General features: G+C 38.0%; 1 protein-coding gene across 2 annotated transcripts in view; it reads right to left on the bottom strand.

Moving 5' to 3' along the window:
* LOC149569405 (DTW domain-containing protein) overlaps positions 1-15619 on the bottom strand; it is a 139884-nt gene that overhangs the window by 91299 nt on the left and 32966 nt on the right. For both annotated transcript variants that reach the window (XM_089822121.1, XM_089822122.1), the window contains exons 3-4: positions 9536-9628; positions 9298-9424 (exon numbers count right to left, since the gene is read on the bottom strand). In XM_089822121.1, coding sequence (XP_089678247.1) covers positions 9298-9424; positions 9536-9628 — 220 coding nt within the window. The remainder of the gene's footprint in view (positions 1-9297; positions 9425-9535; positions 9629-15619) is intronic.

The raw sequence follows: 15619 nt of genomic DNA, 5'->3' as shown, positions 1-15619 counted from the left end.
TCCATCGCTCAATGATGAAGAAAAGTTGATTTTGGAATCAGAAACTATCACGAATGTGAGAAAAGAAGCGGAAAGACAAAGTTTTTCTATAATATTCGATGAAAAGGAAGAATCTTCCACTTGTAGATGCTACATGAGGAGTGGAGATATTTTTAGATCCAAGTTTGAGTTTGGATGAAGACAAGCAAACTTGGGAGGGGAGTGCTGGCATATCCCTTATCCCACAAGACCAACCCTCTTAAACACTAATGATATATAATTATTATTATTATTTATTATTTCAATAATAAATATTTGTTTAGGCATTCACGTATAAATAGAAGTCCTTTTTATTCATTCAAAGATATCCAGAGAAATGTTTTTTTGATTATCAGCACTATCTTACTACCTACAGTAGGGACAAAAGCCTCTTCAATTGAGTTAGGTGAGGTGAAAACACAAACCCTTCACTCACAAAATTAATCAAGTTTACTAGTTTCTTATACAGAAAGACTAAGTTCAGACCTGGTAGATGCAGGTCAGTCTGAGGAGTGTTGATTGAACTGAAACTCGCACTTGCAAGGGTTTCAATAGTATCACAGAATATACTTTCTGGAAACAACAGTTTACATCAGAACAAGGCCAACTTGCCTGTAACAACCATCACTGAAGGAACATCAAGTAACTGTAGGCACTTCCAACCATCAATAAAGTAGAACTGGTAAATAGTCATAAAGTCTGGATATTCTCAGGGACAGACCAAAGTTTTTTGCATAGGAAAGTCAAAGGAAAGAGTGTTAGAGTGCTGTCATTTGAGATTTCGCACCTCAAATCTAAGGATATGTGACTTTGTAAGGAAAATTTGATCCAGAAAGGCAACAAATTCCAGATTTAGCAATGGTATAAGGGCTGCAGAACCATTTTATTCCTAAGTGCAGGCACTGAACCAAACCTAAACCTAGGCACCACCCTAGTGCACCATTAAATCACCATACTTCTGCTCTAGAGGTCTACTCTACCCTGCTCTAGGAAACTTGCACTCTGCTCTAGGAAACTTGCACTCTCACAGTAATCTGATTGTGTTATCAAGTCTCTACATCTTGTTATGTGCTAAATATGGAAGTCTTCGTATGCCGGGTATTAGGGGCATTAATTGTTTTGTTAATTGAGCATTCTATGCCATGAGGTATCCCACTCCTCCTCATTGGTTCCTTTCAAAAAATTGCTGTAGCACTTGTTGTCTCCGTTGCTCACATTGTATTTCTGCATGTTTTTCCTCCAACTGTAATAGGTTCCTTGCCAGTAATCAAGGGATTTGTCCAAGGAGATCATGCACTATTGATGAGATCGAAAGTTCATCACTTAACGTGCTCTCTAGAACCACTCTCTCTCAAGCTTCCGTTTGCACATACTGATCAACCGACACTTCCCATGCCTGCACCAGATCGTGTCACTTGATCCTCCCTTGTTAATTTGTCCTCCTCAACATCACTGTCTCTAACTACTACTTGTTGTTGGAATGGGCAACCCACCACTCATCACCCCCATTGCAATGAAGTTATGATCTCAAGACCTCCAGGTTCGAAGGCAAGGAACGGCACCAGAAATGTTATGTGCCAGATATGGAAGTGTTCATATGCCACATATGATAGTGTTTATATGCCAAACGTGGAAGTGTTTATCTGCCAAATATGGAAGTGATATTGTTACATGCCAAATATGGAAGTAATATTATCAATGTAACTATGTACTAATGTCATGCAGTAAGTTCTATTTATTAACAGAGGAATAGTATGAAGAGCAATACCATAGCAAACACAGGACACGTTCAAATAGCAAGATGTTCATTATTGATTGTACCAAAGTCTTACATTAACATCCATACCAACAATTTACCACCGTTTCACTTGTTCTAGACTCCATACAAATAGACTCAACACGGTTGGTTAAGTGCCCAAGCGTCACCAACTAACGACACAACTGACATCCCTTTGAAATGATGTACATTGACGAACAAAAGTCTTACTTAACTATTCCTGGCATAATTTTTCGCCTACACAGCTGATCTATACACCACAGTTTTGTAAGAGTTTACCAATCAGTCCACTGGGGTGCTGGTAAACTTTTATGTTTCTAAATTGTATCTAGATGTTCTATTACTAAATAGCATTATAGAGAATTTAATTGTTTCATCTCATCATTGTATGCAAGGGTTAATAGATGTCTACAATATTGTTGATTGAGTTTGCTATATTTAAATCCTAGAATTAAACCCTAAGTATATTTCAATATCATATACCTATGCTCATCAATATGCTTGAATTTCCTTAGTTACAATTAATCACACCCTGATAATATTGGATAGTGGAAGATCATTTGGTGGTGGAAGAATGTTTAAACTTTAAACCATGTTGTCAAGTATGATCATATGTGTCATCAATGTGTCAATAACTGTTAATTATGTCATCGATCGTCATTATGGCCGAGGGGTACGTAGTTATGGTCGTGACGGTTCAGGTCGCACCCCCTCGGCAATTTTATGTTACACTCTCCAATGGAAGAGATCATTATCATTATTGTTGGCATCATTGATATTATGCTCATCACCTGATGTAACACTTGATTGATATTAATGGAAGCTATTGTAGTTCTCTAATGTTACCTTGTGCTTACTTGTATATGTTATAACTCTTTATAAGTAGTATGCATTAAATTGCCTTTACCTGTAGGCTATAAACATTTGGCATCATGGCCTCTACAACCTCTGTAAGCAGCAAAGAGTGGATGGCGAATGGAAAGCAAGGGGGCAACTGATAGAGTATGGGAAAAGTAGCCACCAGGATCACAAAGAGGAGAACCCAAAATTATTCAAAGTCGAACGAGAGTTGACAAACGACTTCATCTCACTACTCCAGGCATTCATCGAAGCCCACATGCGGAGGGAAGCCGCACGAGAAGAAACATTAGATAGTGGCCTGTTGAGTACCCTCAGAGTAAGTCCAATGGTGGATCGTTTGATGTGCCATCTCCCTCAATTGTTGGCACAAACATTCCTTGCCCTTCAAAACTGACAAGAGGAAGTCAATCAGGAGAATCGGAGGCACCAAGTCCTACAAGACTACTATCGCCGAAAGGAGAAAGAAGAGAGAGATGGAACCCGTGATAAGGGAAACATGAATTAAACTTTGAGAGGGAAATTAGATAGAGAATACAGGAGTGTCATGATTATGTTGCATTGGTGACATGTATTCTACATTAACAATGAAGTAATAAAATGTTCTTGTTTATGTCATGTAGTGTTTCATTTCCATACATATGTAGAATTCATGTCAAACTCGTTAAATAAAGATAAAGTAGAAAAGAACTCATAAATGAGAGTGAGGCTATTCAAAGGGCTTTATCACTACAACAACAAGCGGAACGAAGGAGACAATTGAAGAGACTTGCCAAAGGACTACCCAAAGGATTTGTGAAAGGAAACTAAGTTGGTGTCACCGAAGTTAAAGGAGAATAGTACAGTAGGGAAGAATATGACCAAGAGTATAGTAGATAGTGCTAGAAAAGCGACGACAACTTGATAGAGGAGACAAGGAGTCGATTAGAGAATTTAACCCTTATATTGTGCACTAAGGCAAGGGAAGCCCAATGAAAGGGGAAAGAAGAGGCCAGGGACGTTGAGAACACTAGGGAAGTGAGGACTATCGAAGGGACACTGCATGGCAGTCAACACAACCCATTAGGCTCAAGCCCAACTAGTTTGGGACTACAAGCGACAAGAGGTAAAAGAAGTAGAAACATGTAGCAGAAGCTGCCAAAATTTACTAGTAGTAGGAAGGAAGATCTCATAAGGCACTTTCGAACTTGCAAAACAATCTAGACAGAAAATGCAGTCATAGACAAGGATGAATGGGTTCAGTAGTTTCCAGGGACCCTATGAGGAGTCGCTATTGATTACTACTGCAATATAGACAATGCCAAAATAAACACAAGGGATGACCAAAGGAAGGCATTTTAGATTCAGTTCAAATTGCTTTGGGATGACAATGAAATAGTTGTCAAAATCTAGATTGTGAAGCAAGGGAAGAAGGAAATAGTAAGAGCATACAATCAAAGGTTCAAAGAGTTACTCGGAAAGATGGAGAGCCAGTCGACTGATGAATTAAAAAGGACATGGTCTTTAGAGGGATTAAAGCCTTTCCTTCGGTAGAAAATGAAGATAGCACCCCCATGTCTTACGTGGATGCCTATGAGAGAGTCATGAACCCTGGGAGAAAAGATAAAACTTCTAAGAAGAGCAAGTCCTCACTGGAAAGTGATGACTCATCTAGAAATAGCCGCAGCAACAACAAATCAAATAAAAAGGTGCAGGCTCTCCAAAAGCATATGGAACGGATGACGAAGGAATTTAAAGTGATGAAAGGGAACACATAACGAAGTGATGAGGGAGAACTATAGTGCACTAATTGTAAGGAGAACAGGCACACAAAGGGTTTGTGCCCCAAAAAAGAATTTTGTGACATCAGTCAAGTTATGGGTCATTCCACCAAGGAATGCTCAAAAAACATGAAGAGAAGGAGCCAATAAGTGATCTTTACATAGGAGCAATTGTCTACCTTTGGGGCAAAAAACACCACACAATAGACAAACAATATGGCATCATCCAACGGGTTCCAAAATAACCAACGTGGAGGGAGAGAAAATAATGAAGGGCTTAAATACAATATGATTCTAAGGGACGACCGATGATCCAGTATCAAGCATGCAATCAATGGGTTTACTTGACCCAACACTACAAAAAGACACATCACAAAAGTTGTGAGGATGATGCGGCCTCAGAGATCATGAGGATGCTAACTATCTGAAACCTGACGTTAATCTTCTCACCATTGAGGGAAACATGGGTGAAGAAAAAGTATTTTTTGTCACTCGGGCCCAATCTAAACAAGCTACGTACCCTGATCCTCGTACCGAGAAGCAGAGGATACGAAAGGCTAGAGAGGAGATTGAGAAAGCAATAAAGGTACGAAAGGATACACATGACAAGGCAAGCACTTTGAGGCAAACAAAAGCAAAGAATAATATATTAAGGCAGATGTTACAAATAGAGGTACCGATCAAAATCCAAGACCTACTTCATATCATGCCTCAGTTGAGGACAACAGTATCGAGTTCTCACCTTCTCCATACAACCTTGCACCATTACACAAACCAACACTGCGCAACCAATGCATGTCCTTGGCAAGTCTACAATGGATCCTATGTTACTGGCAATAAATAATCACAGACACCCTACGGTCATAGAGATGGGCATCCTCAAAACTATTCTGACAGACAACATTGTGGACGATGGGTCTCAGTTAAATGTACTTTCAAAGGAGACATAGAAGAAACTTGGGAACCTTCAATTTATTGGGTGCCGACAAACAAAGAATCAAACCACTCGGGACATTAATGGCCCAACAGGTTACCATAGGAATGCAACCGTTCATGTCGGATTTTATTGTGATTCAACACGAAAAGAAGGGATATGACGCCATTCTTGGTAGGGGATCATTAGTGATGCGAAGGTCAATCACAATTAGAAGAAAAACACTCTCTCGATGGAAATCGGCAAGCGAAAGTTTTCCATTGACCTCTACAGCCATATGGTGAGTGAAGAGATTGCATCTTCTTCAAAGTCAAAGTCTAACGGAGAGCATGGCTGAGTGGAGGAAGAAATGAATCGAATGTAGCCTAACAATGAAGGTGTTCTAGAGCACGAGGAATGTTCAAAGGATGACACAAGATTGATGAATGGACTCTTCTATTGGCAAATGGAAGACTACGAGTTATTTCACAATTACATATTACGAGTTGAGAAGGATGTATTCCCACTAGAGTATAGGGAATGCAAGGAGGGGGAGGCCCACATGAATGAAAGTCCAACCCACAAATTTGATGTAGAAAAACCGATTAAGTATGACGAACTGTCCATGCAGGTCACCAACCTCAAGAATGAGGAAAGTCCATGCAATATACTAATAGGGGATGTTTGGGATCCCGTAATGAAGGTTGCAGCATTTAAAATCTTGTTGGCATTTAAAATCTTTTTGGAATACAAGGATATATTTGCATGGAGTTATAAAGACCTCATGGGCGTGTCACCAGAGTTGTATGTGCATCATATTCCTCTAATACCAAGAGCAATACCCGTGCGAAAAATGTTGTACATGATGAACAAAAACTATGCAGCAGTGAAGGTAAATGAGGAAATCAAGTGTAAGCTTGAGGCAAGAATTATCTTTAAGGTGCAGACAAGCAAATGTGTATCCCCGATAGTAATATCACTAAAGAAAGAGGCCAACCAAATCAAAATTTGTGTCAACTTTAGATGCCTCAATGTTGTCCCCGTAAAGGTATTAGAGTTAAATCTCTCTATTTTTGTTTCTCTTTCTTCCATAGATTTACTTCTATTTCTAATAGTCACTCGTCTTCTTTGTTTCCATATTCTCGCTCTATTAAATATGGAAACCTTCTCTTTCTCTCTTCAAAATGTTTTTATTTCTTTATTTGTTATAGAAACATTCTTGTGTATATGTGCATATACAGATCATTTATGATCTTTGTTTAATAAAACATTCATTATTTTACCATAATATGGTATCAAAGCTACTTTTTGCAAAAAATAATAATTTCATTATTGAAATTTCTTGAGTTATTTTTGGAACCAAGCTTTGAAAATCTTTAATTCCTTAATGAAATTTTTAGACCCGTAAGATTTTCGAAAATCTTTGGCTAAGTGTGTTCAAACTTGCAGGAATTCATTCCTTTTTTAAATTCATCTAGGGTTTTTCCCAACTACAAATCGAAGGTCTTTTTTTGTATTAATCACAATTTTTTCAGGGTCTAAGCGCCATTTTTTTCAGATCCTTTCTTGGTGTGATTTCCCTCCATTTCGGCTCCCATTTTTTGGTCTCTAGTGTGATATTTTTGCAATGCTTAGTTTGAAGTTTACTATGTCTCTAACCTGCACTTGTTTTGACACAATTCAATGTTTTTTGGTCACAATTTTGAACATTTCATGGCCCTTGTTTTGCAGATTCTTCGTTGCATTTTCACCTGGTTGGTTTCTGTTGGTCACAACCTTTTTTTTTGTATATATCTTAGCTTTCATGGCCACCTCTAATTCCTGCACTTTCGACTAGGGTTTCAACTTTCTACCCTTCAGATCAAGTTGTATTTTTATTTTTATTTCCAATTCTTTCTGGGTTTTTCAAGCTCTCTTCTAGGTTTTCTTTCATTTTTTAAAGTCTTCTGTCAATCTGCTTCGAAGTTCATGCCTTTTCAGATATTCGCGTTTTTTGCATCAAAAACATGTCATGGCATCTGTCACCAATTTTCTTTTAGAAGGCAATCAACGATTCAATAGAAAGAACTACAACACCTAGAAGCAAAGAATGATAACAATCTTCGAGTACCATTGCCTTGAGGCACTTTTTCTAGGTACTAACACTTGTCCTACCACAATCAATGCTACCACAAACCAATATTCTAGAGCATATAGTGTAGATTCCCTTGCAATTTTTTTGTTGTTTTGAAGTTAGATAGATCATTAAAGGAGAATATTAGAGTTAAATCTCTTTATTTTTGTTTCTCTCTCTTCTGTAGATTTACTTCTATTTCTAATGGTCACTCCTCTTCTATGTTTCTATACTCTCTCTCTCTCTCTCTCTCTCTCTCTCTCTCTCTCTCTCTCTCTCTCTCAGATTTACCTTTCATACCTCTGGTTGGCCTTTCACGTTCCTCTCTCAAAATGCTTTGTACTTCCTCCTTCGTGACATTTTCTCATAGGTACTTCCAAGGTTATGATGGCCTACTTTGTACAACGACACCAAGGAGCAGGTTGTAAGTTGTAATATATGTTAGAGAGCGAGGAAACAATTGAAGAGAGATTTCATGCTACTCAATCCTTCGCATGCCCAAGAATTGTTTGAGCATTGGGGGCTGGATTTTGTTGACCTTTGAAAGCAAGTAGGCTCAAAGGTGTTGGTACATTGTGGTGGAGACAGAGTACCTAACAGAGTGGGTAGGCTTTGCCAGACAACTCAATCATGAGTACAGCAAAGTTCAATTAGATCATTACACAGTACACCATCCCCATCCAATGGACTAATGACAAGGGAAGTCATTTCATGAACCATGTCATTGGTTGCTCACAACAAAGTTCAAGATCTTTCATTCGTTATCAAGTCCATATTACCCCTAAGCTAATGGCCAAGTGGAGGCTACGAACATTATTTTGGTATCAGTGATCTAAAAACCGTGCGGAGTAGAGCAAGTTGATTGGGAGAAGTTACCATCAGTACTCTAGGCATGCCGCACAACATACAAAGTAACAATGGGAATAACTCTGTTCTAGTTGATATTTGGACAGGAAGTCGTTGTCCTGATGGAGTTCATGGTTCCCAGCCTCTAAATAGCCATTGAAAACAGATGGGGGGGTATGGGAAGCTTGCAGGAGAGATATCTCCTAGATATTAAAAGCACCTCAAACAGCTAACAGAAAAGAATATCCCTGGATATCTCCTTACTTGTCTATCTTGAGCTCCCAAACATAAAGATCAAATTATAGGAGTAATGTATGCACTAACAACCAAGGTTAGACTCGGTGTCCATAGAGCTTCAAACATAGACCAATAATGGTCAATGTCAAAATATCTTTCTAAATATAGATTATCAAGAAAGATAATGTTTGAAAGAGATGATATTTAGAGGAAAATTTTGGAAGATATTTTTGAATTTCTAGCAAGCCAGTTCAACTTTAGTATCAAACAGTAGAATTTGCTTAAAACAATAGCTTGCACTAAAGCACAACTAAAACTCATTAACATCAAAAGTACAGTTCAGACCTTTTATGCAGACTACACTAAACCTTAAGAAAATGAATGGACAGTAAAGGACTGTAGAAAAGGCCCAATCAAATCCAAAAGAGTAAACCTCAATATTTCAAAGTTGCTAATCAAGTTCACCCCCCAATTATTGTCAATTATTTACAATGAGGTAACATGCCAAACTTTGAACTAATACATCAAGTCAAACTACAGCCAATTTATTCAATGAGACTGTTGAAATATGACAATTTCATCTCTTCAATGAAGACATTTTTAGAAAGTACATAAAAAAGTCACAACCTGGTCAAAGAACTAGGTGGAACAAAGAATTCCAGCAACTGAGAGATATGAAATATCTTAATAAAATGGTAGCAAGGGAAACTTCAGCTTTTGCTAACAAACCAGATTAATCCCAGTACTAAGTGCATCTGGATGAATCACTTCAAACCTGCTATTTTGAAAGTATTCCACATAGCTTCTTCATGCTCCTGTATACCAAATATGCATAGGCGAGCTGCTTTCTTACCATATACTTGCCACAAAAGCTTCCCAGTATTGTTCTTTCTCAAGAAATCCTTTATAAATGGACAACATATGCAAAAAATCAGGAACAGATTTCAAGAAAATTAACAAGAACCCATCCTTCTAGTGCCTTAAAATGCCAGAAACAGTCATACAGAGGATACCTTTGGGTGCATGTATAACCAGAAACGAATTCCTTGCCAAGCAGAATGCTGGATAAGTTTTGAGCACATACAATCCTCATGTGGAAGCCAGCACTGCAAGTATTCATGATAAGTCAAGCTTATCATAAATCATAACTAGGAAAAACGGGAACATATAATTATTAAGTATTCTTCCCAATGTGCATCCATCACATTGCTGACTATTTAAGGAAATGCCATAAATTTTATCATAAGTGCATTAAAGGAATTCACTTCAGTTCTTCCTTTAACAGATATCCTCCTATGAATCTATGCCATCCTTCTCCAAAGCATTCTTCTTCCACTATGGCCATATGACTTATAATTTCTTTCATTAACAGTAAAAACAGAACATGTCATTTTATAATATATAAATATCAAAACCAGAACAAGAAAGACTCGAATTTATAATTCATAAAACCTGGATGAACATCTTCAGCAGAGAATTTAGCATCCTTTCCTACTGAAGTGAGCACGTATAAAATTGTAAGCTGTCATCAAATGGATTTCAGTCAAACGGCAAGGTCACATAATTCTCATGTTGAAGATCAAGGTGTAAATACCCCCAAGGGGCATCTTAGTGCCAGTGGTGGAATGCTGGAGCAGATACCGACAGGTGAGAAATGGAATGGTATCCCCACAAGAGAAGCTAGAGATGAAATATGAACTCAAGTAAAGGAGTTAAAGTCGAGCAATATCCCCATAGGTGAAGTAAAAGGAAGGTGTGCAAAGGAGCTGAGATATGATACAATAAGATAAATTTATTAATGTCCAACAAGAGACCACAAGAGTCTAAGGGACTGGAAGTACAAGGCAACAGCCTGTGGCAGGAGCACCAAACAATGTCCACGGAAAGAAAGCAAAGAACAGAACAAGGGAAGACTAATTACTCTTCACAAAAGAAAAATAGTCCAAAACTGAAGGATATGGTCCGGGATGAGGGAGCACCGTGGACCGTCTCAGAGAGTCGTTGGAGATAGGATGACGTTGCCAAGTGTGTCCCCTACGAGGCCTCACGGATCTGATGTGACCTAAAGGAGGGTCAAGCGACCGCTTCGTCCCTCAAGCAGGAGTCACAAAAGTGAAGGAGATGATGAACTAGTCTGAAGTCTGTCTCAACAGGAACTAAAGTTGCAAAGTGTGATCCCGAAGCTACATGGTCTCCTGGAGATAAAGCACAAGACACCACCGATCAATGCGTGTGAAATATGAAGAAAGGGACCGGCACTCTTGAAAAAGCAATAAAATCTCCGACATAGAAAAACAAAATGGGTCTCAAATTCCACCTCCCCAAGGGGGCAAAGGCACAGATCATGTCCTCGCTATCAATCTAGTGATTAGTATGTATGCATAACTAATGGAAGCCCACTCTAAAAAACACCAAAGAGATGCGGAGAGCATGAGTCCAATGGCAAGTGAGGTACCAAGGGCACACAATGACCCCATCCTGGATATCCATGTAGTGCTTAGAGTAAAAAGCCATCCTCGGATGGAGCACCCTCGAAGGGTTATTCATGTCGTGATAATATACTATTTGTAGATGTCAAGCCTGACGTGCTCACTCAGCTCCGTTTAGGAGGGAAGGAGGAGAGCGGGGGCATCGAGGGAAGGTGAGAGAGAGAAGTAAAAGCACAATATCCCCGCAAGTTAAAATGTAGATGTAGCATGGTATCCCCACAAGAGAAACATTACAAACACAATAGTATCCCACATGTAAAGAAAGAGTTACTTGGTATCCCAACAAGTTGAATCATAAGAGAAGCAACATCCATACAAGTAGAGTGAAGCAGTTGCCCCACATGATTAATAGCAAGCAGTGTGGTCCCGATTATTGAATCCTCACTGTCAATCTAAAAATAAATAAAATTATTATAAGTTGTCAATGCAGATTATTTATTTATACTTCTTTAGTGTCCATCTGTCTTCATTTAGAGAGAAAAAGTAAATAACTAAGTAGTCCATGTTTTCATTTTGAAGATCAAAATATTGACACCCAAGGATACGACTCCTACTTGAGAACACAGAAAGCTTGTGCTTCTACGTGTATCAGAATAAACAATTTCAAAATGTCCATGTTTAGGTGCTCAGTGCCATAAACAGATCTACAAGTTCATTTTATTTCAAAATTTCACATATATTAATAACCTACAATTGTTACAATTTTCTCACATTATATTCACAAGCAATGGGTTGAATGCACACATTATAACTTTGTGCTTCACTTTCCACTAGTGTTTTGTTTTCCAAATGCTATCACCTTTAATTCGATGACATCATGTGTGTGTCCAGCAAAAGAGTCTAGATGAAGCCATTTTCTATATTATTTATTTTACATTTGTTCTCATCAAAGTCGATACTTCTCAGTGAAAGCATAATGGAAATTTTCAAGGGTAGGATTTAGCTTATTTACCATACCATCCATGACATTCTTTCAGATGTAGACAGAATGCTGCATTTGATTTTGTTATACATGAACCTTCTGTTAAGCAATGTCATTGATGACAAAATGAATAATGCTGAAGTATTGATAACTTACAGATGTTTGTATGCTGGAACTGGAATTCATGGAAGTGCAGATATGATTGAATGCTAGACATGAATCTCGTTCTTCTCTCTGAAATTGTACTGTGTACTTAATGGATTCAACTAGGTATTATATTTTCAGGAAAAGGGTCGAAAACCTTTATGGCGTTGTGTACACGACAATGGAATATAAATATAAAGTCCTGGAATGGCATTAATTCAACAGACTCAATATATGCCGTCTGACCAAGAGACATTTCATTGACTGCTTGGAACGATATGGCTGATGTGTGTGTGTCTTTTTCTGATAAGATTCGTCCATCATATATGGATATCTTAAAATACTAGAGAAAGCTTCAGATATTGACGGCAGAGGATATACAATTCAGACTATTATGTCTTTCCATATGCCGGATAAAAGAATTGTGACACAATGCACAGCCTTAGAAGTTGGTTTAAATCAAATTCAATGATTAGTGTTTCGTCGTCTTTGATAAAGACAAGCATGTATTAAGTTTCAAATCTTTTTGTATTCAGCGGAGGTCTATATCAACGATGTTTTTAATAACAGTTATTCGCTACTAATACTTTTCCAGCTAACCCATGGTACGATGAGGAATGTAAAGCAGCAAAGAGATCTATGAAAGGGAATGAAACAAACAAAGAACTAGAGAAATGGTATAAAAAATTGATTCACACTAAAGAAAAAAGTATGTCACAGCTAGAAGGCAAAAGTTAATATCCCTCGGAAAACATGACCCCAAGAAGTTTTGGAAAGAGTAGCAGCAGAAGGAAAAACAAATAAATAACAGCATTATGGATGCTCAATGGCTTGAGTATGCTCAGCTACTTTATGAGCGCCCACAAGTGGAGAACACCCCTCCTTTTGTGAACACAATGGAGGAAATCTTAACAGTTGAGGATATCAAAATAGGGATAAATAATCTAGCAAATGTTACAGCAAGGGACCTTGATGGGTTGCAAGCTGAGTTTTTAAAATGGGGAGTGGAAATTCTTGCGCCTCATATAAAGGATATCTTGAATCGTGTTTCTTGTGGGGGTTTCCCATTAGACTAGACAACTAGTGTGGTTATCCCCCTCTTTAAGAGTGGAGATATCAACAATCCATCAAACTACCGCACTATTATGGTTAACCCACTTTTGGGCAAACTTTTTGGGAGTAGGATAGAACGTCGGACCAGAAAACAGGCAGAAACTGAAGGTAAGAGAGCAAGAGGGCGAGTAGGTTTCAGATCCAAACACTCCACAATTGAGCATAGCATCACTCTTTGGCACATAATAGAAAAAGTGTGGGACAAACAAGGAGAAGCCTATTGTTGTTTTGTAGACTTCAAGAAAGCTTTTGACACGGTGCCTAGAGACAAGTTATGGAATAGAATGAAAGATTTGGGGATTCTGGATGAGTATAGAGCAGCAGTGCATAGATTATATGACAAAGTTAGAGCCAAAATCAGAACTAGTGATGAAATGTTGAAATGTTTTGGGAGTGAAATTGGTGTTAAACAAGGATGCCCTTTATCTCCTACCTTGTTTGGGTTGTACATTGATAATCTAGAAGTTTGGTTAGAGAAAACCGAGGGGGGGGGGGGTGTGTGTTCACCTAACAAGGTACATGGTGAAGCTTCTTCTATATGTTAATGATCTTATTTTGATATCAAAAACAACACAAGGACTAAGAGATCGTTTAGGAGCCTTAGAGAAATTTTGTCAAGAAGTTTGAATGCAAGTATGTATTATTGAAACCAAAGTCCTAATTTTTTCTTTAAGGAGAAAAGAAAAGCATATCACATTCCACTAGAAATTATGAAAGAATACAAGTATCTTGGGATTGACTTCCATTATAGGCTTAATTGGGAGACTTGAAGAGCAAAAAGGATTCAAGGGGGGTGGAAAGCTTCATTTTTACTCTAGAATAGATGCAGGACAGCGGAACTATGGGACTGGAAAACCAAGAAGACTCTCTTTGATTTGTTGGTCGCACCGGTGGTTCTTTATGGTTACGAGGTGTGGGGGGGCAGCGTGCCAAAATGGAGGTGGAGACAAATAGAGAGAATTCAGAAACAATTAATCAAAAGTAATCTCAAAGTCAAGAGTTTTGTGCCTTATAAAATTCTTTTGTCCAAGGCTTTTCTATTAGAGGCTTCAGCAGTAATCTGGTTACTTAGTTACTTAAAGAAGATTGAAAACATGCAGGATTATCGCTGGCCGAAAATTGTGAAAGGAGAGACTCTTAATCGGAGGAAGAAAACATGGATTAAGCAAAACATTAAATGGTTGGCTAAATGGAACACGAGTTACAGGATTGCCCGAACACAAATGCGAACAAAAGAAAGTTTGTTAGAGGGAAGTTTCACAATGCCAAGTGGAACAATGATATGAGTAGAAAAAAAACCTATTATATTAAAGAATTCAACCAACCGGGGAACTTGGCAAAAAAACGTACCTTGGGGCTGACATTAAAGGAAAGACAAGGTTATTCATGGCACAACTAAGGACGGGATCTCATCATCTCATGTTCAAGACGAGAAGATGGAAGAGGCCCAAAGAGGCTTGGGAGGAGAGAATTTACATATTTTGCAGATCAGGAGTGGTTGAAACGGAATGGCACTTTCTCTCAAAATGCACGGCATACGTCAACATCCAATCTCTCTATGATGTCATCTTGAAGTTGGACAACATGCATAGTGTATTTTAAGGGGACAAGATAAAGCAGACTGCTGGTTTTTTGGTTAAGATCCATATCAAAAGATTAGAAATGGAAAGAAATTTGGAAATTATCTAGTGCAGTTGTTCTTCGGTCCCTTAGACTGCTCTAGTCTCGTCAATGTCATTAAAAAGCATTCATTCACTCATGCTATGGGTATCAGGCAAGTAGACGCACAGGTGGAAATTTTGATCTTGGACTTTGTCGAGGAAGGAACAGAACTATTTTGTTTGAAACAGTGATTATTTGAAATGAACTGACGCCTCCTTTCCAAACTAATTATTTGAATTGTTCATGACAGACTTTCTGAGCAAATGATCTAACGAAATGGATTATAGTCTATGTGAAGCGGCACCTTGCATAGTGGTTAAAATAACAGTTTGTAACTGTAGTTAAACAAATTTATATATGATGTGCTTCGGGATGTGTAGAACAACAGAGTAATGGAATCATTATCAAAATATTTTATCTCTTAACTGAAGCGAAGATATATAATTATATGAAGCATCAAACGTCCAAGAAATGCTGAACATCGGAGATCATTTTAACATCTAACAGAGTCAAGTATTTGTTGTTGTAGTTATAAAGGTATTGCTTCTATGGTCTTTCATTGTTCAAATGACTTAAAACAGAAGAGAATTGTTCAAAGAAATATTCTCATAAAATCTTATTCAGTTCGTTAAGAATTTACCAGATTACATATTCAGATTGCAAGTCGGTATTTATCATTCAGGCAGATTGTGATTTTTCAGTTCAGAATAAAACACCATCAGTTGTACATTGTTCAGACAGGTTGTGAATCTTCAGTTCAGAATAAA

This window comes from Cupressus sempervirens, chromosome 3 (genome assembly GCF_028749045.1).
Source record: "Cupressus sempervirens isolate cs-2001-9-10 chromosome 3, ASM2874904v1, whole genome shotgun sequence".
Classification (NCBI taxonomy): Eukaryota; Viridiplantae; Streptophyta; class Pinopsida; order Cupressales; family Cupressaceae; genus Cupressus; species Cupressus sempervirens.
The sequence above is the reverse complement of the archived record's forward strand: the minus strand, read 5'-3'. Positions and strand labels throughout refer to the sequence as shown.